Source organism: Daucus carota, chromosome 2, assembly GCF_001625215.2.
Source record: "Daucus carota subsp. sativus chromosome 2, DH1 v3.0, whole genome shotgun sequence".
Taxonomy (NCBI): domain Eukaryota; kingdom Viridiplantae; phylum Streptophyta; class Magnoliopsida; order Apiales; family Apiaceae; genus Daucus; species Daucus carota.
Genome location: NC_030382.2, coordinates 33707590 through 33732414, shown reverse-complemented (window position 1 = coordinate 33732414; position 24825 = coordinate 33707590). Strand labels below are relative to the sequence as shown.

The 24825-nt window shown below is 35.8% G+C and overlaps 5 protein-coding genes across 6 annotated transcripts; 1 reads left to right on the top strand and 4 right to left on the bottom strand.

Moving 5' to 3' along the window:
* Positions 1-118: 118 nt before the first annotated feature.
* Positions 119-5419, bottom strand: LOC108206563 (E3 ubiquitin-protein ligase ORTHRUS 2). Its single transcript, XM_017376902.2, has 9 exons — positions 4897-5419; positions 3428-3960; positions 3020-3145; positions 2074-2173; positions 1934-1995; positions 1741-1843; positions 1369-1513; positions 899-1113; positions 119-711 (listed from the first exon to the last, which is right to left on the bottom strand). The coding sequence occupies exons 1-9, from the start codon at positions 5311-5313 to the stop codon at positions 379-381; spliced, it is 2034 nt and encodes a 677-aa protein (XP_017232391.1). The 5' UTR covers positions 5314-5419; the 3' UTR covers positions 119-378.
* Positions 5420-8215: 2796 nt separating this feature from the next.
* On the bottom strand, positions 8216-12014 carry LOC108209609 (uncharacterized). Of its 2 annotated transcripts, XM_017380606.2 has the most exons (3): positions 10461-12014; positions 8531-8566; positions 8216-8433 (listed from the first exon to the last, which is right to left on the bottom strand). In XM_017380606.2, the coding sequence occupies exon 1, from the start codon at positions 11873-11875 to the stop codon at positions 10529-10531; it is 1347 nt and encodes a 448-aa protein (XP_017236095.1). In that variant the 5' UTR covers positions 11876-12014; the 3' UTR covers positions 8216-8433; positions 8531-8566; positions 10461-10528. The 2 variants fall into 2 exon arrangements, with proteins under 2 accessions (XP_017236095.1, XP_017236090.1); XM_017380601.2 differs by having other exon boundaries at positions 8216-8566.
* A 1130-nt stretch (positions 12015-13144) lies between these two features.
* On the top strand, positions 13145-13600 carry LOC108205984 (agamous-like MADS-box protein AGL11). The gene has a single exon (XM_017376131.2). It carries the CDS (start codon positions 13145-13147, stop codon positions 13598-13600), a length of 456 nt encoding a protein of 151 aa, XP_017231620.1.
* A 304-nt stretch (positions 13601-13904) lies between these two features.
* LOC108207406 (uncharacterized) lies at positions 13905-14396 on the bottom strand. Its single transcript, XM_017377857.1, has one exon. The coding sequence runs from the start codon at positions 14394-14396 to the stop codon at positions 13905-13907; it is 492 nt and encodes a 163-aa protein (XP_017233346.1).
* A 637-nt stretch (positions 14397-15033) lies between these two features.
* LOC108205983 (probable serine/threonine-protein kinase At1g01540) lies at positions 15034-20584 on the bottom strand. The gene is made up of 8 exons (XM_017376130.2): positions 20243-20584; positions 18614-19060; positions 18066-18437; positions 17694-17897; positions 16357-16740; positions 15941-16184; positions 15638-15785; positions 15034-15419 (listed from the first exon to the last, which is right to left on the bottom strand). Exons 1-8 carry the CDS (start codon positions 20274-20276, stop codon positions 15066-15068), a joined length of 2187 nt encoding a protein of 728 aa, XP_017231619.2. The 5' UTR covers positions 20277-20584; the 3' UTR covers positions 15034-15065.
* Positions 20585-24825: the final 4241 nt, after the last annotated feature.

The following is a 24825-nucleotide window of genomic DNA, read 5'->3' as shown; positions in this document are numbered from 1 at the left end:
AATAAATTATCTTATGACCGGACATGAAATTAACATGGGTGTCAGATCCGTCTCTCGTATTAAAACCAGACACCTCACCTAGCAAAATCTAGTTTAAAATGATGTACAAGGAGATAAGTATAGCAAAATAGTTATCCAACCTCAGTAAGTAGATAAACTGTTTAATGGAACTAGTCAAAGCAAGCTTTCCTACACTGTCTTCGAAGTTGTATCAAGAGCTGTAAAAGCTATCTGGAAACAACAGAAATTTACACAAATCATTTCCTTGGTCTAACGACTCAATTCCCTTGAGTCCTTTAATTCTTCCATTTGGTTCGACAGAAGCTTTCCAAAAGAATGGTGTGTAAGTTGTAACTGACACCATCAAACATGCTCATATCAAGAAGCATTTTCATCTTTCAGCAAATTGTCATTGTTAACTTTCCTTTTCTTGTTCTTAGGTGGAGGTTTTGCATTAGCTTCTTTTCTCTTCTTGTCCTCCACAATTTTTGCCTCAGCTTCAGAATTTGATAATCCATTTTCTTTGTCTGGATCCTCGGATGAAGCCTCCGGATTCTCCTCCACAGTTTTTGCCTCCACTTGAGGATTTGGTGATTCATTTTCTTTGACTGGATCCTCAGATGAAGCTGCCGGAAACTCCACAGGTGCATCAGCTTCCTCCTTACTTGATTCTTGAAGTTTCTCTATTAGATCCATAAGTTCTCTATTAATCTGTACGGATATGGGGAGTACTTTAATATTTGTTCTTTATGAGATCAAAAATTGTGGTGGTGGGGGGTGGGGGGAGTACAAGTAGAATACTTTAAACATTTTGCAGGCCCGTCAACTGCAAGAAACTTATTATGGATAAAATCTAGCCCAGTAATATGAATGACTAGTAACATGTACTATTGCAAACCTGCGCATTCTGAAGGAACTCGGATATGTCAGTAGGACATGCAGGGCAAGTCATGGTATTCTTCTGTGATCGAAGAGTTCTCCCACCCCTACTCCTCTCTATCATAAAAGACTGTCCAGCAAATTTTCCTTCTAGGCAAGACTTGCAGAAGTTATGTGCACATGGAGTTGTAAGAGGGAGAGTCATCACATTTTTGCACAGGAGACAACTAAACTCTGCACATGAAAAGGTTACTAGAATGAATAGCAGTAATTTTATCCATCTCCCATGGATAAATGATGCAACAAAATAAGAATTAACACCTACTTGAAGAATACTGCACTAGTTTTTTTCTTTGCACAAAAATAAAAATAAAAGTTATCCTACTAGACTATAAAAACTATACATCAATCAAAATGACTATTATATATCACACAATCCAAGTTCAAGTGCAAAGGTAACTGAAATAAAAACGGTCTAGGGCACAAGACCTTTCAGAAGTTTATCTTTCGATGCTGTTTTTTCTGCTTTCCTTATTGCGATCCTTGCATTCTGTATATCTTCAGGCTTACCATCCCTTACTGGTTTTTGGCTCACAGGTGGTGACTTTTTCCACTTCCAAAGATTGTCTTCAACCTAAAAGTTGATATATAGTATAATTTAAGCAACACCAAATAGAATTGATAATAACATGCAAGAACTACAGAAAATTGTCAAAAGATGTGGATAAAATAAAGATGGCAAGAGACAACAATAAGTTAAGAATTTTTCATTTTAATACAGAATAGAAGCAAAGGATATTAACATGAAATCATTATAAAAATAAAAAAGAAGTATGAGAAAGGGTCCATTAATGAGCTTACATCAAAATCCCATGAAGGACTCTCATTCCTTTCAAATATGTCAACTGCCGGTTTAAGCTCCTTAACTGTTGGCAGGGGTCTGGGACGGTCACCATGCTCATCACTGAATTAAAATTTGGATTCGGTCAAAAGCAGTGAAAGGATTTATCAAAAAGCGAAACTGCAATAGAAGAAATACAGAATGGCAACAAACCTTGTCCATGGTGCAGGCTCATTGTCACATCTTACAAATAAGTATCTGCATACCTTGAAACCCTGGCACATAAAAGTTCTCGTATTAAACCTAACATGAACTAAAGGAATCTTCCAGGAAAGTCCAGTGTCAGTATTCACCTGTTTTCCAACCTTTCGCCAGCACTTCTCTATCCTGTAGACACCATCATACCTCAACCCAGTTTCAGGGGCATAACTAGATCGCTTCTCTTTATGTGATCTGCCATCAAAATCATACTCGACATTATATAAAAAATCATAGAATTTAGGATCTCTGTCATGAGTTAGAAACAGATATAATCTGAAAGGAGTCCCTTTTCTACGTTTTGGTTATTTGCCCCGATTAAAGTGCAAATTAAATTTGGTTTAGTTGCCAAGTCATCTCGTAGGTCGTAATTATCCTCCATAAGAAAAATATTTAAAGGTACGTCTCGAGAAACGTCAACGTAGTACATTTTTTAAAGCCTATTTTATTATATATTTATTTTCTGTCCAAACAGATTCTATAAATTGTACCTGAAAATGCTTCTTAAGAAATGTGATAGGTAAGTCATGTGGTGATCATTAAACTCACAGATCTATCTGTGAATCTTGGTGAATTATAATTCTTATGTTGGCGGCTCTAAGGGGTCCTGAGAATGATAATAGAATTCACTACACAAACAAGTCAATTACGTTTTATAGTCAGCCACCCTGCCATTATTGAATTTGTTTGACAAAAAAGGACACTTCAAGCAGAACCTAACTGAGGCCAATATATTATTGCACTACGTGACCAGAAAGGATGTACAATTGGTATACCAATAACCTTTTAAGCAACTGTCCATTTTAGTTTTTTAGGTTAAATAATAGGAAACATTTTAAGCACGTACTAGTTTGACAACTAATGGGTTGGTTCTCTCTACTAAACCAAAGTAGAAACCGCATTTTCCATATCTCTGGATGTTTAAAACTGATTTAAGTTTAATCTGGAAGGCAAAAAGTTAATATACTGCAATTAAAACAAGAATGATAATAATATCAATGTATACACATATAAGTTGGGCATCGTGCAATAATATTTTACCTGACTACCCGTACTGGATATCCCTTTTTGCAGCTAAATCTCAAGGACTCGTTATAGCTTTCAAATTGTTGATCAAATGATTGATCCTTGTTAGTCCTTTTGTTCCCACTGAGGTCTCTTCCTCCACTGAAGCATTTATTTTGATACATAAGTATAATATTAGAATACTAAGATCTAGATGCACACAAAGAAACCATAAGACCGTCAGAAATGCAAACTCGTTTGCTGAAACTTGAGATAAAGATCAGTAAGGAAACATATGGATATTATTAGAAATGCAATAACCAGACTAAGACAACCCAAGTACAGTTCCATACTATAATTGCTGCATTCAAGTAAAAGATTGTACATTTTAATGGTCACAAAATGACAAAATAAAAACTATAGTTCTATTTGGTCTAAACAAACCTTCCAGTGTAAAGAAACCATTCACCATGATCCTCATCATCCTCATAACCACCAGAAAGAACCACAGACTGAGCACCATATTTGGCCTGTCCAGCAATTCCAGAAACAGGAGGATAGTGAATACCCCATTGCCTGCAATCCATACGGAGATCCCAACTTTCTCCAACTAAAACACCCCTATTTCTCACTGGATCATATTCAGCAGTGATAGGTCCAAAGTGATCACATGGTGTAGTTACGAAAATTCTTCCACTGGCAGCATTGGCCATTCCACTCTTTTTTGCACGATCTGTCGTATAAGCTCTATCAGGTCGGCATTGGTTATGCACAAAATGAGAAATTTTTAGCTGTCCCCCCGTAGAACTTGCCATCGACATCCTGGCCATTCGAATGGCGGCAACCAGTGCAGAGTTAATGCGCGGCTGACTTGCCATTTTGGCAGGAATGCTGAAGCGACATTTTATACAAGTATTCTTTCCTTGCCGGGTCCACTTTTGGAAGCAACTTAAGCAAAAGTTGTGGCCACAAGGTGTCTTCAAGATGATAAATAAAACAATAAATGAAGATAACTTAATTAGTTCACCAAGTTGCAATCTCAATTTTCACACTAAATTTGTATGTGGCAAGTCTCAGATTGCAAAGATAATAGAACATCACTGAACAATAGACATTAATGGTACATTCTATGCCAATCTAGTAGACATTTCATTCAAAATCAGTTCTATGAAAGTAAAAAGCAGTCACCTACAGTCAGTTCGATTAACAAATAACACCACACAAGATTTCAAGCCAAGTCTATTGGAATAAGCTCCAATCACCATTTTATAGTACAAGGCACTGAGTTGTCAACCACATTGTTGAATAATAAAATTTAAAAGCATAATTTCAGGAGACTGGAGATATGCAAACTTTATGCGCAGAAACTAGAAATGAAGGCAGCGGAATATAATCAACAAAATAAAACGAAGAGTATAAAAAAGGAGACAATGTGAAAATGATTTGCATATTATTGGGTCCGATTACTTGAAAAAAAGAAAAGAAAAGAAAACTCACACTCAGCATGCAACTTTCAATCAAATTGGCAGATACGAAATACCTAAATGAACAGGCATTTCAAGATCAATAATACGAATAATCCAAATCCAATTAAATAAAACAAAAACCCTGCACAAAATTTCACAACTTTCATTCATTTTCACATTTGATACGGGAAAACCAAAATTCCCAAATCAACCGCCATTTCAAGATCGAACATACAAGCATACATTTTCAATCAAATTCAAATATATACAGATATTAAATACCCAACTTGATCATTTCAACCCGGCCCGACTTGGCAAAATCTCAAACCCTAACCCTAATTTGTTCTCATCCACAAAACAACACAATCAATCAAAAATACCTAATCCAAGGCCTAAAAACACACAAACAAACAAAAAAAATCGCACCAAACTTAATCAAATCCGTACCGTAACAGGGCGCTCAGGCAACTGAATACAAACACAGCACTTAAAATTGCTATTAATCATGTCCGCCACTTCATTCCTCTCCCCCTCCTTCTCATTAGCCGGCGCCTCTTTCCCACTCAATAGCTCCTGTCTCTTCCTCGCCTTCTGCTTCTCCGTCAACGTAGCATCGGCCTCAATCGCCTGGATCGCCGCCACCAGCTCCGACTTCTCTCCGGCCGCCGGAGCTCCGGCGTCCACCAGCGTGGTGCAATCAGGACACTCCCACAGATTCGACGAGGACGATTGCGCATTAATCGCGAGACAAGCAATGTGCCAAGGCGTGACACAGGTGTTGCAGGTGAGTGTCTGGTCGCTGGACGGCGTCGTTTTGCAGATAAGGCAAATACCGTCGTTGTCGCAAGGGAGTTGTTGAGCCATCGGAGATATAGATACAGGAGAGTGTGTGTATCGATTTCACAGCTGCGGCGCAGAGATATACAGAGTATTTAGGTTGGTTTGATGTACGGGGATATAGTATTATATTACAAACATTTATATAGTGGGGAGTGAGGAGGGAGAATTTCAAATTTCAAAAGGCTTTTTCAACGGACGCGGGATACGTTTCCATTTTCCCATTTTAAGATATTAAAAAGGTAGATTTGCTTTCACCGTATTATAAATTTTGTTTTTAACTTTTTGTAATTGTTGTGTCCTTATACGAAATTATTGCATAATTTTACTAAAAGAACTACTACTGAGGTTAAGAAAATATATGAGTGAAAATTAGGAAAAGTGAGGATAATGATAGAATCAATTGATATTTAATATATAAAATAAGTATAACGGAGAATGTAGTAGGTAATTGATTTTAGGGTTTTTCATAAATACCCAAGTCTAGACGGCTTTTTGCAAAAATACTGTCATTTTTTAAAACAAATTGCAAAAATATTATATTTCAAAAAATATTTGGAAAAACACGAATGTTGCATATGCAAGCATATTTGCAACTGCTAGCAACCATATATTCAACCAAAAATACAATTTCGAAAGAATCTTTTGAAAATCATTTGTTGTTGCATAATCAGTTGCAAATGGTTGTAACTGACAAAATATGAATGTCCATGCGGATCCAATGCTAATATCACAAAAGCAACTATCAAATCAACTAAAAGCAACTATAAAATCGACTAACATCAACACATCCGTTAATTCAATTACGCCGCCTCCAACCACCACCACTCCTCCACTTGCACTAGATGCATTCACTTCTCCACCTCCATTTGCTTTGTCATCTCCATCAACTCCATTACAATCTGTCATCTCCATCAACTCTGACGACTTCAACTCCAATGCAATCAACAGCGCTTATTTATGATCTAAGTCTCAGAAAAAAAATTACAAAGGTAAATCAATTAAAAGCAGATGCTCGATTAAGCAAAGGAAAAGGAGGAAGGGGGAAGGGAGAGAGAGGGGATAGTGAAATCAATCCGACCACCATCGTCGTACTGCTCTTCCGTCATGATAATGATAGAGAGAAAATGGATGTATGAGATAGACTTTGCCACGACCTCCAAAGCCCAATTAATGCCCCATTCTCTCTGACTTTTGATCTAAAGCTCAACATTTGGGAATGTCAATATCTAAATGATATCCGGAAGATATTTATATTTGCGGTAACTATATATTTGCAATAAAATATTAAAAAGTAGTAAGTTTGTTAGATTCCCTTGATTTTATATTATACAATTTTATGAAAAATTGGATAAAATGTAAAGAATGATTAAAAGTATAAAGTAATATTCTGGACAAATGATCTTTTTCGTGGACCTGTAGTTTTACTCTCATTCAGGAGAGTTTACATAAATTTTCAAATATATTTTACATGTTAAATATAGGGTAACTTTAACATTATTTAATTACATATATAACTTGAATTCATCTACAATAACAAATTAACGAATTTAACATAAAACAAATTAACTGAACTTAATAAATGATTATAGGTATTTTTTAGATGTTTGAAATTTGTACTCTAATTTAAATCTTGTAACGAAATTAATCGTAAAAGAGGAAATCGATCGATATCAAAATTAATATTTGAGTTATATGAACGGTCTGTAATTACAATGTTCAATCAGTCATTTGTAATCTTTAACAAACGGTTAATTGAATTGTTTAACAAATCCAGGATTGAAACTCAAAGGATTATGTAATGTCTTGTTGGGATAGTAGGCCACATCAGATTTTCAAATCAAGAACTGATTAATATAATATTTTCATTCGTCTCAAATCAACAATCTTTTAACCTTTTACATGTATCTTGAATGCACAAACATTAATGTCATAATTATTTTTTAATTCATGTGTTACATACGTGACATCCTCAGGAAAAGAGTAGTGCTAGGCATCTCAAAAAAATTCCACATAGAAATCAAGGTCTGTATGCTGGTTTATCTTCTCCAGACTTTGGATAGTATGCTCGGACAGAGGCATTCAGATTTGCTTTCTGATGCAACATTTCAATGGCCTAAGAGCAAGTCCATGAGATGCCCAATCTCATGTCCTAAGTTATAATTTAGGACAATTGATGAAAAAACTTGATCCAACAATGTCCTAGTGATGCCCTATATCACTAGGACAACCTCCCCAAGCCCTATTTTTGGGGCACATCTCTCCTTGCCCTATTTTATATTTTATACACTCTCTTTCTCTCTCTACTTTTATATTATGCTTTAATGATCAAAGAGAGTTTTTAATAATAAAATATTAGACATATTGTGAGAATAAGGCACATTGTTGGAGTTCAAATTACTAAAGTATGTCCTAAATTACTAGGACATGATATTTTATATTATATTTGGGGCTTGAACTAGGACACTCTTGGACTTGCTCTAAGCATGAAATACAATCACTCAACTAATATCCAATTAAACAAAAAAAGCTCTGATAAGTATGTCACAGGGTCTGTCAGCTAAATGTTATAAATTCACAACAAATCTGAGCTTAATAGCTGTAGAATATTGAAAATAAAGAGAGCTAAATAAGGCATTTGGCAAACTTGTTGATTATGATAGTACTCTCACCTTCATAAGGAATACAAGTTAAGAAACAAATTGACATGGTCTTATCAATGAAGACGTCATAATCAGACAACCTAAACTGCAAAACTTCTGCACAGCACAAGGTTGTCGCGAAGTCAAAGACGGATCATAACTAGGTGACTGGGCATCACATCTGTAATTAAGTTGGGCATAATATATTAGGAGTATATTGGTCTGTGCATAAGTGAGCGTGTGTGTGGGCGCGCACACACACATGTATACCAAACATATGACTGATATAACTTAATTTGCAACATTTATATACAACTTACCAAAAAATCTCATAACAAAACCAAGATTCCAAGTTAATATCAGCAACAGAGTACAATTCCTGTAGAATTAGAATTAGCTGAAGACCCACCTGAATGTATATATCAGTCTGTCCACCTTGTGCTCCACCTTCACCAAGAGGCTGATGTATCATCATTCTTGAGTTCGGGCAAGCTGTGTCTTTTACCTTCAAGAGACCTCAAGACAGGAAATATCAGGTACTGTGATCAACACTAGTCAGGGAAGACACTCAATGCAAGTTAATTGACAGACTACTTATCTACCATTGGTCCCAGCACTTGGCAGGAAAGCTCCCATTACTGTCACATAATGAAGGAAAGGTATACATGAATAAGAAAAATAAAATTACTGAGAGCCATGACAATTTATCGCATAATAAGTTAATAACATCAGAATTAGACTACAGGTTCAAGAAAAATTTAAAAATCACGGATTATATGGAAGCAATGGGAAGCGCCATTTCAGATGAATGAGAACTAAACACCGTTTCTTATGACTGAGCTACGAGAATCTTAAGCAGATACATAGCAATAACAGAGCAATTACTGGAGCAACCACGCAATTTTCATGCAACAATAAGATTTTACAAAGACACGCTCATGGAAGACTAGCAACTGATCAAAATCAATGCAGCATAGTCACAGAAATTGACAGATGAATTTGTAAGAAAAAACATAAAGCCTGGGACTGGCGTGAGTAAGAAAGGTCGAAAATAATTTACCTAGCTGCCATACCAACACACACAGGTGAAACAACAGGTTGAATACGCCTCATTGTGTTAAATATGGCCTCATTCCTAAATTCCAGCATAGTGGGCCACTGCCGAGACCCAGCCTACTCTAAAGAGCATGAGACTGGATGGGCTGACCCGACATCCCGGTTTTGACCCCTAATGTAGACCATGTGGATCTCCCTTGAGTTGATTATATGAGCTAGTCCTTGCTGAGGGCGAGGCTGATTGTGAGCCTGAGCCCAGGATAATGAACATAATAGATTCTGGCAAGCAACTTCTGGTGTCCTTCCTCAGTAAGAGGCAGAGGCTAGGCCGACAATAAGCAGGCCAGGATAATCATTAGCGTATACTAGTCAAAGATAGCAGGTGGTGTGTGAATGACTGCCAGGTAAGAACCTCGGGCGAGGCTTCTCCTCCATAACAGGCGACAACGTATCGCGTCTTGTGACCAGATGACACCAGGTGATGCTCAAGATAAGGCGACACTGAGAAGCAGACGAGATTACTCCCGAAATGACCTGTCTTTCCTTATAGATCGTCCTAATGACGAGATTTTAACACTTGACAGCGGATTCTATATTTGGGTATAACAGTATATAATAAACCAGCTTCTGTAAAATATTAGTGTAAAAGATATCACCATGTCAATTAAAATCCCTCCAACCCAGTAGTAGCTCGAAGCTAACAACCAATTAGTAAATTCATGGAAAAATTAGTCTCGTTTTCATGGAAACAACAGAATATTGCAGCGCTTAGACCTCAAGTTTCTTGAGGAGAGCACATACGTCAAGCTTACCCCTTCTTCAAAGAGACATCTAAACAGCAACTAACGACTAAGGTATAGGAGCACATGAAATAAGCGTATGCCAAAAAATTTCTAAAGAGTGAAAACTGAGAGGAGAATGGTGCACACGAAAAACAAACCTTCTTAGGATCAACAGCATCAAGATAGAAAACCTGAGCTAATTAATATTGTGTTTGCCATAATATGATCAACAGCAACACCACAATGTAATATGGTAATGACAGGACTCAAAAATCATCCCTAAAACATCTTACATACCTAAACAATGCAATATCATAACAAAAAACACCACTAAAACAAGTATACACACAAATAAAAACAGAACACTAGTGTATCTTCTACATTTGTTAAAACAAATCAGAAATAAGCAAAGTCCGGACATCTTAAAACTTTAGTGGATTCCAGTTCGAGTTTCACTCTGCCTTATTAAAATTACTAAAATATAATTGTGATGTTTTTTTTTAAGCCAATGCAATGCAGGTGTATAACTCTCAATACTGAATGTGAGATAAGCCCCAAACTCTTCAATGTCAGGACCTTAAACTACTAACTTCTTGTTCCATGAACTACAAAGCAATAAACCAAACAAACCATAAGAAAATCTAATAGTAATACTTAGACCAAAATTTGCTGAAGACCAGAAATGGAATGTTACTTGATTGAATAAAATCCAGAAGTCCTAGAGTCCCTTCCAAGATTCCATTCAACTTACTATTCAGGACTCTACTTCTTCTTACTAATCTTAGCCTTCTTCGCTGTTGTAACAAGACCACTCTTCTTCTTACCCTTCTTTTCAGCTGACTCTTCCGTGGATACAGGCAGTTGACTTTTCTCCTGTTCATCACCATCTGCCTTCTTTTTTGTATTCTTTGCTGGCTTCTCCACATTCTTATCAGCGGTAACCTGTCCTCCAGCATCAGCCTTCTTTCTCTTCTTCTTAAGCTCAACTTCTTTGACATCCAAATCTTGCTTATCATCAGTTTCTTCACTCACATATTCCTCATTAGCACCAACTCTTACTCCACGAGCAGCTTTTTTAGTCTTCTTGCCAAACTTATCTTCCCCGATAGCCTTTTCTTTCGCCGAGCCCCTCTTCTTTGTCTTCTTCCCCTCCAATTCACTCTCATCATTCACCTTCTCACTCTCTTTCTCACCCTCATCAACATCATTCGCCACTTCATCTTCACCACTCACATCCATATACTTAACTTCATGAATTCTCCCTTTCTTCTTCTTGTTCTTCCCCAACTTGCCATCTTTCTTCTCACCCTCCTTAACCTCAACCTCAATCTCATTCCCCTCCTCAACACTCTCCCTAACCCCCTCAATCTTCAACTTGATATCCGGCACAGCCTCATACAACGGCAACCCAGGAGACCCCGACAACTTCAAGTGAAAAGACCTAACACCCTCCCACCCTTCCGGAACCAACTCAATAACCCCCTTAATCCCCTCCACCACATTCTCCAAAACCTCCCCTTCCTCCATCGAAAGCCTCCCAATCTTGACCACACTACACGTCCCCTTCTTAATATAAAACAATCCCGACCCACACGCCCTCTCAATCTGCTCCTTCCAATTCTTATGACTCAAATCAACCGGCAAAGGTGCCTTCTTCTTCTTAAAAAAACTCTTCCCCAACAACTTAGGCAAAAGGGGGATCAGCCCTTTAGCCGCAAAGAAGATATCATAAGAATCACACAACTTCCTCTTCGCCTCAAAGGTCTTATAATCACTTTTCAACTTACTAAAATTCAAGACTTTAGCAACATTAATACCATCAGCTTGTACCTTCTTCTTGGCCTCCTTTGAAGTGAGCTTAGACTTGGGTCTGTCATCAATAATCAAACAAATCTCAGAGTCTTGAACCAGAGGGTGAGGCAGAGGGATCTTGTAGGGGTTTACACGACGACCCTCTTGAGGAATATGCTCCAATGTGAGAGTCAAGTAAAAGAAGTCGTTTTGGGGCAAAAGCTGAGCCTTTTCTGAGGCTGATTTGGTCTCTTTCCACTTGAGAAGAGCAGAGACAGCACTTGAGATTGTTTCTGGAGTGACCCTCGTCGTAGACATGGTGGGAGGGTTTGTGCGGAGAGCTAGTTGGTGAGGGTTTCAGAGGAATTGTGATGTTTGTACCCTCTCTGCAGAGTGCAGTGATATATGTGCCCATTTGTTAAGTATGGGATCATATTTTAGGTCGACCAGATTAGGGTTTGAGATTACATTATTCGGATATAGGTCGACCTGGATATTTGAAATCCGGATTTAAATCAAATTATAAGCCAATATCATATATATATTTATTTTATTTTATTTTTAACCGGATGGTTTGTGATTCACAGAATAAGTCGGATATAATCTACTAATCATTATCATTTTAATTATTTAAATAATCATCATTTAGTCTAAATAAACACAATATTATAAATATATAATAATTGTAACTTAAAACTTATAGTTATATGTATGTATAATTATTAAATATATATAAAGATAATGTATATTATCACGGTGGAATAAAATTTTAAAATATTAGAATTTTATAAATTGATGATTATACTTACAAATGTAATAGGTTAAAAATATAACGTATATAAGTTCGAATTGAATATGAATCATATTCAAGTATTTGGTTATGATCGTAGGGTCATGTTCAAAAGATAAGCATGAGAGAGAGAACTCATGCAACCTTTACCTTATTTTTAATACTCCGTATTGTTTAGAGTTCAGCGGCAGAATTTCACATGCAAAAAATATCAATATCTATGTATTATATTTTAAAATTATTTTTGAACACACAAAATGATAAAAAAAACATGAAAAAAAACATATATTTAGATTTAGATCTTAAAAATCTATTTAAAATTAGGGTTTTGTAGCTGAACCTTAGTGGTTCTATGGTTATATTTTAAGCACCGGTTCTCTTTTGAGCGCGACCCTATTATTGTATTATGAAAAAATAATATGAGACCTAATCTGAGCAGTACTCATATTTGAGATCATATATTGTTCAAATTTAATCTTTTTGTTCAATTTGAATCATTTTCAAAACAGGTAGAAATCGGGTCGGATATATACCAAGACTGGAGCGGAGATTTTTCAATTGCTATAAACCTTTTACAAGTGCATCACGCCACCTCAAAATAAAATTTAAATAGTACCAGTATTTGTTAAGCAGTCCAAAAACCAAATTGGAAGTGTATTAGGAAAGCCCCGCGTAGCCTATAGATACTCGCACCCCTATATATATTCACAATCCGCAATCGCTCGCTTATACAGTAGGTTTTTTCTATCAACTAAACGTTCATCACAGAGGCAGAGAGAGAGACGCGAGAGAGAGAGATGGGTACAGGAAAGAAGAAGATAGAGATAAAGAGAAAAGAAAAGGAAACCGACAGACTCGTCGCTTTCTCCAAGAGACGCCGAGGCCTTTTCAAGAAAGCCCATCAACTCCACTCTCTCTCCGCCGCTCATGTGGCCGTTCTCGTTTTCTCGCCCGCCGGAAAAATTTATATCTACGGCGACCCTTGTTTCGCTGACACTATCGACAAGTTCTTGTACAATGCTACTAGTCCAAACCCTCTTCTAACTCATACAAATAGCAGCGCTGCTTGTGATCATGATGCTGATGATGCGCGTGAAGATTTTCAAGAGATGGAAGCGCTTAAGGCGTGGTTGGAGACGTTGAATGTTGATACTTGCGATGATGTCAATGATCTTCTTTCGGTTAAGAATGATTTGCAGCAAATTAGAGATAGGTTGATCCAAAGAATGAGTGTTGTTGCTGATTCTAACTAGGCTTTGTGTTTTTAGTATTGTCGAGATTGCGTGAGTGTTTAAATTTCTGTGACCCGTCGTATAACGACTTATTGTTAAGAAACGATTTTTTGGTTTATTGTAGTTGAATGTTCACTATATATTCATGGTCATGTGATCTTGATTTTAAAAGTTAATTTGATGTCTTATTTGGCATTTGGTTTACAGAATTTATGGAATTCGGAGAATGTAAAATTTAGAACTTAACATGTGCCGTACTTTTTTCAGCTCGTGAGAGTCATTAGGATTGGAATCACCCTTACTAATTTATTACAATTCGAGATATTTAAGAGGTGACGGTTTCGAGTTTTCCGAGGCAATCACTGGCGACTCCCATGACCCAGCTGTCGAAGTTGGCTTTAGGTTCTTGTCCGACCATCTCCCTGTAGCAGTCTCTGCAGGTATCGATGTTTGACAAGACTGCGCTGAGATCCACATTGGCCTTGTAATAGTTTTCTGATTTCAAGTCGTCGATGGTGTTCTTCATGTCGTCGATTGCTGCTCCATAAACTTCTCTGCATTCCTGAAGGCATTCCCGTGTTATTCCAGAGGTAGCTGGATTCTTAGCCTGCTCATCGATGGTGTTGAGGAATTCTTCAGCTTTGTGGCTTGCAATTTTCATTGTAGACTCGATGAATTGAGTCATCTGTGTCTTGGCATCGACAGGCTGCTCAGGGGCAGACCCTACTGCTGCAGGCGTCGAGTCGGCCTGAGCAAACAAGGCAATGAGGGAGGCAATCGCTAGGGTGACTAGCGCCTGGCTGATGTTGGAAGCCATTGTCTCTTCTCTTGGAGAAGAGAGGAGGCTAACCGATAGGGGGTATGGATCGGAGGACGAACAACCTGGTGAAATGATGAAGACCTCAGTCTTCAAAGATTTGAGGTTTTCTGGGATGGGTGGTGAGCTTTAATACCCAGTTATCAAGGAATTAAAGAATGGTCAAGCATGAATTTAGGATTTTAATGAACTATATTTGGGCTACCTAAATACAGGGTATATTCCCAGCTCCAACGAGAGATTAAGAGTTGGCTTTGCTTTGACCCTTTTATTTAACTAAAATCAGAAAATAATGAGCAAGCCAGATCAGTTGAAATGAAAATCTAGTAGTTACCCTGCCATAAAATTTCAGCTACTCAAGTAAGATGGATAGAGGATTGGATCCTCTGAAGTCAGATGAAAGAGACAAATCGAAGGAAAGCTCATGTAGATACTTGAATGCAACATGGAGATACGGTACAACCATTGATGAAAAAGAAAGTACTCTACAAGGGTTTTAAGTAAGGATCAAGTATATCCTAATCCTGACCTAAAACATCAGCTTGCCTAAACAAAATTCTCCTAAATTTGCAAAAGAATCCTCCCGCCATATGGGCGACTGTACAAACATCCCCCCCCCCCCCCCCCCCCCCCCCCAAAAAAAAAAAGCTAGATTATCTAGTTACCTGATCATCTTCCTTCATGAAGGTCTTCAGAGAATACAGTTGTTCGAGAGATCACATCATTTTCAAATGCACTTATTCCAGAATAAGGACCTGAAGAGAAGATAGAAGATGTCCCGTCTGATGTGAAGGTAGGACGGTTGTTGGAGGTCAACACAGAATCCTGATACTCTGTAACTTGCTGCACCATTTTAAGTGACTGCACAACTTCTCCCATAGTAGGACGCTGGTTAGCCTCAGGGGCAACACAAGCTGCTGCAATGGTGCAAACCCTTGCAAAATCATCCTTCGGGTACTTTCCTCCAAGCCTGAGATCGGCAAGTTCATCAAGACGATCCTTATCCCTAAGAATAGGCCTGGCCTGAAACAGATACAAATTCTGTGATTTTGCACGGCCGTGTTTAGATTGATTACTTAATAGAAATGATCTACTGCAAGTCATAAAAGAAATTTTGAAGGAAGTAAATGAAGAAAATCAGCAACTTAAATAAAGAAACATCTCTAAAGCATTAATAATTAGATGAAAAATAATATGGTTAAAGAAAACGGAATACGAGTCCATCAATCATATTTACTAACCCAAGTCACAAGGTTTTCCTGTCCTGATGGCTGTGACATATCCACAGGTCTCCGTCCTGTCAACAACTCAAGGAGGACAACACCATAGCTGTAGACATCACTTTTTACTAGTAGATGACCAGTCATTGCATATTCAGGTGCTACATACCTGAAAACATTTCAAACAACCTTAGCGCCAACTTTTAACATGAAGAATACTGACTACTGAATCAATAGTTACTGCAAGCGAATTACTCTCTTTGCTAGTTTCAGTTGAAAGAATTCTTAATCGGATCAATTGAAAAGGTTGAAAAGGAGGCTGACCCAAAGGTACCCATTACACTCGTAGATAGGTAGTTCTGCCTGCCTTCAGGGGCCAGTTTTGCAAGGCCAAAATCAGCAACTTTAGCTTGGAAGTTATTCTCCAGCAATATATTTGACGCCTTAAAATCTCTGTGTATAACACAAGGTTGGGAATCCTCATGCAGGTAAGCAAGGCCTCGTGCAGCATCTAGGGCAATCTTCATTCTGGTCTCCCAGTTCAGAGGACAATTAAGTCCTAAAGGACCTACAGTGATACAGGAAATTATTATACATTTGTCAGAAGCTTATATACCATGACCTAACAAATTATAACTTCGTTTGTAACACTTGCCAACATAAAACAAACAAGACAGCGGTAAACTAATTTAGTGTCTGGCATAAGATCAAAAAGGACATGTATAATGAAAATTAATTACCATGGAGCCATTCCTCCAGACTTCCATTGGGGACAAGCTCATAACAAAGCAGCTTTTGTGAAGAGTCGCTATTGCTATAATAACCTACAAGCTTCACCAGGTTTCGATGATGCAACCTACTAAGCATATCAACCTCAACCAAAAATTCTTTATCCCCTTGTTGTCCTCCACTCGTAAGCCTCTTTATTGCTACCGCCGTACCATCACTTAACATTCCCTTAAATACTCTGCCAAAACCACCCTCCCCAAGCACACTAATAGAATCAAAATTGTTCGTTGCTTCTTTTAGCTCTTCATATGCAAGGAAGCGTGTGCTGGTCGGGTGGAGGGAAAGGGACCCTACTCTCGGAAGAGCATCGACTGTCTTGGACTTGGCTGGAATATCTACAGGAAACTAAAACATATCAACACATGGTAGTTTGAAAACCTCATCAGAAACACATTTCAGAAAACAATCAGTTCACACTATCCAGCTGATAGTCCTTAAAACACATCTTCAGCAAATTTGTATGTGGAGTCGTATAATTGTTTGCTGAATACAAACGAAACTAGATCTTATTTACTCAGTGCGTCATGGAAGTTTAAAAGAATTATGGAAGGAAATCAAACATGATTTAGTTTGAGACACTGACATTTAAAAAATATATTAATTATCTTTATAATTTAATAAGTTATAGACATGACTGCAAGGCTATAGATTACTGTGGGCAATTAGTCAATTTGTGGATTGCAGTATCACGAACTCAGAACAAAAGTATTGATTGTTTCATTTTAATGGAAGAAGAATGATTCAGTTGAGGTGTTCTTCTGGACAAAGCTTAGCATATATATATAAAGGCAAGTGACAATTGCTCAAATACAAACCAAACTAGAGTACATACTACAAACTAAATCTAAGCCCTAGATAAATCTAATCTAATGGCCCCCTAGAAGTCGCCACAGTTAAAATACACTCTTTCATACATGATCCCCTCCGATTCTAATTTGATTTTTCCCATCAATCGGATCTAATTTGATTTTTTGACATCTGCCTTCACTATATTTTTCTTCATCTCCCAACGATCAATTTGCATACCACATGTGCTATATTTCATTGCGACTTAATTTTTTTAATTTAGTTTGTAGTTTGTATATTAAGGAGGTTTGCAGTGGAGTAGGACCCTATATATATGATTTATAAATGCTAAAAAAATTGTTACAGTGCAATTCAAAGTTTACAATCTAAAGACTTGAGCATTAAAATTAGCTATTTTTTACAAAGTTTCATGTTTTCAGATGAAAGACAAGAAACAAAAAAATGGTACATAAGATTAAGAAAGGATTATTGTTTGCATTACCAGTTTCTGTGACATAGGTCTTCTCCTTTTTCTTCCCTTGCTGAGATGTATATGAACAGACTATAAGCATTGAAATAATGCCAATTATCAGAACGCCAATACCTACACCAACGATCAAGACAATACTCGGATGTTTCCCGTTACTTGAAGTATTAAGTTCTGTGGAAGACGAAGGATTGTATGAAGGTGCGCCAACTGGTGATGCTGCAAAACATGGAGTTGTAAATCAGAGCAGTCATAACAAAGATAGAAACTGTTGCAAAATGATTAGAAAACAGTATCTTGCTCGCTATTATATAGATATAAGAAGTAATGGACCAGGTAACCATATCTATCGTGATTCTATTAGCAGCAATTGTTGATGGCAATTACCCTGAGATGAAGCCTGAGACTGAAACCAGGTAAAGTTGAGTATCTTGTAATCACCCACTAATTTGGGGTTTGTACGAACCCTATGCATGGATAGTGAAGAATTTATTCCTGATGCTTCAACTGCAGAGAAGCTTTTTCCTGTATGCGGAGTTATGGCCACCGAAATGTTCCAATTTGATGAAGTGACTACATAAAAGTTTATTGGCGCAATTTGAGATCCCCGTAGACCGAGTTGATAAGCAAACTCTTCTAATACAATATTCCAATTTGGGTTTGATGAAACGTTTATAAGGAGAATATCAAGCTTTATCGGATATACACAGTGGCAAGCCTGGGTCCCTCGCTTTCGCACCATGTTGTGTCCACAACAATCTTGAGAAACATAAGACATAATTAGCATACAAGGTAAACCAAAACAGCATCACAACTGAAGATGTAATGTTAAATGAGCTGATTCATCGAATTATAAATGTAAAATATAAATATCCTGGAAATGAAGATATCTAATTATAAAAGAAAATAAGCAAGAGTGCAGGATCATGTTTTACTTGGTGCTTTTGGTGGATTAGCTAAAACGGCAGGTATAGCGCCAGGATCCGATTGTGTTGGAGAAACATTATGCAACCATGGAGGTGTCATAGAAGCGGTAGGAGGCAGTAATTTGCTTTTCCTCATTGACGGTTTTGAAAAATGTGAGTTTGAAGGAGCATGAGCAGAGGCTATCAGAGGGCTATTGTAGGGAGAATGAGCAGGTGCAGGTGGAAGATTTGGAACAGGATTATGTATAATATGTTTACGATGACGTTTGTAGAATACTGGGAGGTCAACTAACATGGGGATTTTAGGTATAGCTGAAACTAGCAAAGGCCTGTTAGTTGGTGAAATGACCTGCTCTTCCACTGGGGTATTGGGTAAATCTGCACAGGTGCTGAATATAGCATAAAGTGAAATAATCATCCATTTCAGCAATAATCTTCGAAACTTCTTCAGTTCTCCTGGAAATCATTAAAAAAAGAATCTCAATATACATATAAAAAACAAAGATATGCGCTACAGCATCAAGCGAAAACAGCATACATTGCAGCAATCAGCTTCAAATTCTTGTAATACTCATCACAGTCAAGCTCGCAACCCCCCAAATCAATTGAAGCATGAACCTCAAATATTCTTCCTACTCTAATAGATAAATGTTTCGAAATCATTCAATTACTGATTTATGGTGCACTATTATTGTCTATTCTTATAATCAATGTAAGGCGGCAAAATCATTTTTGCTTTTCATTCATTATAAAAGAAAGAAATAATTCAGCTTAACAATCTGCAAGTAAGAGACCCTCCCTATGAAAGGAAAATGATATTAAGTGTAGCCTCCAATTGTAAACTTGAATGCAAGCAACTTCAGTTAATCTAAATATTCTTAGAAAACTCGCCAAAAATTATACTTACTTTCCGAGCAACTTGAAGTTTCCTTATATTATTATATATAATGTACTTAGCAACAACCTTTTCACTTGGCATAGTAAAAAATATGGTTTACTAAAGCATGAATGAATGCCAAGACATTATACACTATTTGAATATCAAATACATCTATATTGCCAGTCACATAATTTTGGAGAAAAAACCAAGGCCACACCATACAACTTACCACTTCCACTAGTGAGGCTGTTTCCGAATGACCCCCCAACTTAATGAATATATCGAGATGAAATATGTGCTTATGCTGAATACCTACTTCTTATATAAATAAAAATGCCTAAACTTTTTGACTGTGGTTGAAGTACTTCCCTATCTTCTACACAACTTCAAGTAGCCGCATTCAAGGCAATCATTTTCTTAGTTGCAAATGCTAAAAAGTTCCCAACTTGAAGCTTCAATTTCACGTCATTGCATTTCTCTCCACTAATTTTAAACAAAAAAATGAAAAGACAAAAAAAACTAAATTCCATAGCCATGCTTAACTTCAACTACACACTCCAATTACACATTTGTCTTCCAATATAAAAAAACAGCAACTTAGGTAGTATAATTACTCAAGTCACACAAAAATAAATACATACATATACATTTTATAAACCCTAGCTCAAAGAGCTCAATTCAACTGAACAATTACAAGAAAAATTTCACATTTGCAACATTCAGACAACCCACAAGAAGTTAAGACCAAGTAAACTCACCAGAGGCACCAAACATTAGAAAGAGCCCTGACATTATGTTCTGAATCTGAGCTTGAAAGATCTGGGGAGCTCGAGTGAACTGAGAGTCAGTACAAGAACCAACAAGTCAAACAATTGTATAAGACAATGTAGGAGCTTTTAATGGTTGAGAATGCAAGAGAATTTGAGATTTAGAATATGTGTAGATTTATTTATATGTATGTATCTTCTTCAGGCATTTTGAACCAACCCCTCCAAAACAAAGATTTAATTCTGCGCAGAGAGGTAGAGAGAGATAACAGAAGTGGACCCTTTATTGTGGTTGTCTTTAACTTCACTCTAGCTTAGTTGCTTATCACTTGGATTTTTTTATTACACTGCCAGTAAAGTATAAACGTAGGGAAAAGCAGGGATGCTTGGCTAAATTTAAAAAGTTTAATTAATAAAAATGCAGATATGTTGGAATATATAAATATTTAATAAATTTTCTGGATGATATAATTTATGAAAATGGAAAATAACTAGAAGCTACACCAAAAAAATTTAGTTTTTTCATTTTGTTATTTTTTAATCAGAATTTTTATAATATTTTTGTGTTTTTTACATAAACGTATTATGGTAATATAATTCATTTACACATCAATCTTGCTGAAATAAAAAACTATAATTTGTATTTATCAAATTAAATTTTATTTTAGAAATTAGATTATATTTGTTTTGAATAATTTAAATATAATTGTATGTATTTGTGTCATAAATAATCAAACTAAAATCTGTAATTACATGCAACGTGAATTATATATATACAATATATATGTGTGTGTGTAACAATTATATAATTATATTAAATAATCTTTTGTAACATTTTGACACTAATTGTCGAGAAAATGCCCTAAATAATATACTTTTCAAATGTAAGAGCGAGTAAGCACGGTTGGTTAGACAGCTCAAGCGTTTATCCTCTGTCGTCTTCGATCTTGGGTTCGACCCTGCCTCATCCCGAGATTACGGAGAACAGACACTCGGCTATAAGTCATATTTGTCATAAAAAAATAAAATACAAGAGCAGGTTCAAGAGATGTCTTATAACATGTCCTAAATCATAATTTAAAGTATTTGATGAAAAATGTTGATCCAACAATGTCCTGGTGATGTCTTATATCACTAGGATAACCTCTTCAAGCTTGTTAATAAGGCACATCTCTCCTTACTCTATCGTATATTTTATAATATATATTCTTATACGCACTTTCTTTCTCTCTCTACTTTAACAAGTCACATTGTTGAGGTTGAACTTAGATAAACATGTCTTAAATCACGGGACATCATTTTTTATATTATATATGGAGCTCCAAATAGGACACTGTTGGACTTGCTCTAAGTGCCTCAAATATCAGTTTTCGCATTATGTGTCTAAGATACCCAATGGAACACGCATATTAGTATGCGTTTACTTAAGTTAAACATAACGACACATACGCACAGTGCATTCACTTTGTTCTTGAGGAGCAGGATACTTAATCTGGGTTCTCTTTCTTATTGCTCTGCGCTTTATTCCGGATATCACTTCTCTCCTTCTTAACAATCCCGATATATGTGCTAGTCACAATAAAAGGGTTCGCATCGTGCGTGTACTCAAGAGGCATCAATTAATTACGTGCATAAACCAAATAATTGCTCGAACTCGCAGCGCCCAAATGAGTATACGGAATCTTGAGCACGGTTGGATAACTCAGTGGTTAAGAGCTTATCCTCTGTCGTCCAAGGTCCTGGGTTTGACCCTGACTCAACCCGAGATTTCTGAGAACAGATACTTACTTGTAAGGCTATAAGCCATATTTGTCAAAAAAAAAAATGTATACGGAGTCTTCGCATGTTCTGAGTGCCTGTACTAGTGAAAAAGAAAATGAAATTAGTCATCGCACCCGCTAGATGCGCGTGCGCGACTAGATGAGAAAAGCGTATATGACATTCGTAGTTGTCAAATGCATATTTGTTCTAAGCGCATGTCCAAAATGCATGTTCGGTTGGGTATTTAGGATACCTGTTCAGCCTGTGGTTATTTCGGGCTTTTTCTTCAAAATTAGTTAAGAAAGCTCTTCACCCCCAGTTATTCAAGTTTTTATTATCTAAAAGGTAATTATAACATGTTTGGATTTTAATATATTCAAATGAGTATTTCGATATTCATTCGGATCAAATTGATTTAAAATATATATACAAATATTTCAAATAAATTTATAAATGTGCAAATCTTAATTTCAATCTGCACCAAGTTCAAATAGATATTAATATTTTGAACTCCTATCATTCACATGTATTCGACTCGATTTTATCCGACACATTTCTATACTTTCGTATATATAATTTTTGTTTAATTTACATTTTTATAATGATAATAGGCAGGTGTATGTGTTTCTCAGTCATAATTTTTTTTAAATATAAGTGATTATTTCAAATAATTTAAATTATTTTTCTCTTAAATTTATTTCAGAAATTTTAAGTCAATTTTTTGGCTAGCTGTTTCATTTTTCATGTGATATTTTATTTAAAAACTTACTTCTTGCTATAAAATACAATACATGTCTATGTCCGTTTATAAATGCTCTAAATATAATAGAAAAATTAAACTTAGATAAAATACGATTCCGAATGTGAGCACTCATATAACCCCTTACATTAGGTCATGTTAGGAATCAATAAGTTTGATGATAACATAAACACTTTGCAACTTGTTCAATTAGAATCTTTATCGTTTTATCATTTTATCAGTTGTAATTGTTATTTGTTTATCTTGAGAATCATCAACGGATGGATAAAATAGGATGGATAATTGTAAACATCCAATGCCATGTAATTTTGTCTAAGTGAATAATTTTCAACGGATGAATTACAGTAATTCAACTGATGAAGGCTGTACTATATTCGATGGATGAAGATCAAGTTTTCAACTGCTAAAGCCGGTACAGTGTTCGAGCGATAAAGTTTGTAAATCATTCGATGGATGAAGCAGCTTTCAACAGATGAAGCAAACAGCCGTTGAAAGTGATTAGAGCTTAATTCTGACAAGTCACATGGATCGATTACATTAATTTAGACATGGAAGTCCATTTGAGAATATAAAGAAGAAGCAGAAACATACTTATCTTGTGCAATGCAATCTGGATCAAATCAAGAAGATGGTCAAAGATGAAGAAATCTCAGAAGACATGCATAATACAAATATGTGCGGCAAAGTTTAGTTTAGAGTGCAACTTTTGTATTCTAGTTAACTTTGTAAACTTGGAGTATATAACCAAGTTAGTAGCATTAGTTGAACTTGTTCAAATACATTAGAAAATCTTAAGTGTTGAAAAAGTTTGAGTGTTGAACCTGCAGCTGTGCGAATTGTAAACAATCTACAGATTTTTCAATATAAATCTCACGGGTGGATCATTCAATACACCCATATTTTTAATACTTGGTGTTATTACTGATCAACTATCTTGTTTGTGTTGTGTTCTTGAATCTTTTGATTTTTTTAAAAGATTGTATTCAAACCCCCCTTATACAATCTTTCTCATAGTTAGTGTAAAATAATAGGCCTCATATTATTTTATATAAAATGATCTTCTTGAGTAGCCGAATAAAATCCATGATTTTTATTCAATTCGAAATCATATATACATTAAGTTTTTAATCCATTTTATTTATAAATAAATAACCATCCTTTTATAATTTTTTATTATCTTATTACAAATTTAAATTTTCATAAAATATAATTTATTTTAGTGATGATGCATTCATTATCATGCTAATAGTACATAGTAGCCGTTTAGCTAATATTATTTTTTAGAAATAAGGATTTATTTCTAGATAAAGCTTATGAATCTACTTTTTCTTGGAATAAAAAATCCGTAATCATTTTTGCTAAATATCGATATAAAACATCTTTTTAACATTTATATCCAAAATAATTATAAAAATATACATTTTTGAGAAAAATCAAATCCCTAAATTTTGAGAACAAACTTACCCTAACACCCCGTTAATGCGATTATAAACCATACAAAGATGTCGTTTGACTAATTTTAGGGGCCGTTTGATTAGGGGTAACTAAGAACGGGAAAGGAAAACAACCAGTTTCATTTCTTTTGTTGTTGTTTGTTTCATGAAGTTTGTCATTCTCTTTAGTTTTAGGTTTACCTCAAATGTCTCATAATCCATTCCCCACCCCCCATCAGGTATTCCTGTTCTCTTTCCTGATTCTTTTTTTTTTTTAATTTTCATTTATAATTTGTTTTAGAAATCACTAATATTAAAAAACAATATGTAAAATATTTTTGATGATCAAAAATAAATTTTAATATATTTTTTACATATTAAAAATAATTTTAATATCATTTATAAAATTAAAGAAATTTTTAAATAATAAAATATGTCAAATTATAAACATAAATATATTTTACTCTTGAGATTTTATTTAATATTTAAAAATCAAATTAGGGATAATCATATAATTTTTCATTCTGTTTCCGGATCAAAACCAAACAAGTAATACAATTCAGCATCATTCATTTCCTTTCACTTCATTTCTCTTTCTGAATTCCATTCCGTTTTCTTAG

What these genes read in the sequence shown, in the direction of transcription:
- LOC108209609 (XM_017380601.2), bottom strand. Translation starts at nt 11,875, where the DNA reads ATGTCTACGACGAGGGTCACTCCAGAAACAATCTCAAGTGCTGTCTCT.
- LOC108206563 (XM_017376902.2), bottom strand. Translation starts at nt 5,313, where the DNA reads ATGGCTCAACAACTCCCTTGCGACAACGACGGTATTTGCCTTATCTGC. An exon ending in TGGTTTCTTTACACTGGAAG is followed by an intron (nt 3,146 to 3,427) that starts GTTTGTTTAGAC and finishes TAAATGCTTCAG; the next exon opens with TGGAGGAAGAGACCTCAGTG. An exon ending in GAAAGATAAACTTCTGAAAG is followed by an intron (nt 1,114 to 1,368) that starts GTCTTGTGCCCT and finishes TTTCATGTGCAG; the next exon opens with AGTTTAGTTGTCTCCTGTGC.
- LOC108205984 (XM_017376131.2), top strand. Translation starts at nt 13,145, where the DNA reads ATGGGTACAGGAAAGAAGAAGATAGAGATAAAGAGAAAAGAAAAGGAA.
- LOC108205983 (XM_017376130.2), bottom strand. Translation starts at nt 20,276, where the DNA reads ATGTCAGGGCTCTTTCTAATGTTTGGTGCCTCTG. An exon ending in GTCTCAGGCTTCATCTCAGG is followed by an intron (nt 17,898 to 18,065) that starts GTAATTGCCATC and finishes CATGTTTTGCAG; the next exon opens with CATCACCAGTTGGCGCACCT. An exon ending in TCTGGAGGAATGGCTCCATG is followed by an intron (nt 16,185 to 16,356) that starts GTAATTAATTTT and finishes GTATCACTGTAG; the next exon opens with GTCCTTTAGGACTTAATTGT.
- LOC108207406 (XM_017377857.1), bottom strand. Translation starts at nt 14,396, where the DNA reads ATGGCTTCCAACATCAGCCAGGCGCTAGTCACCCTAGCGATTGCCTCC.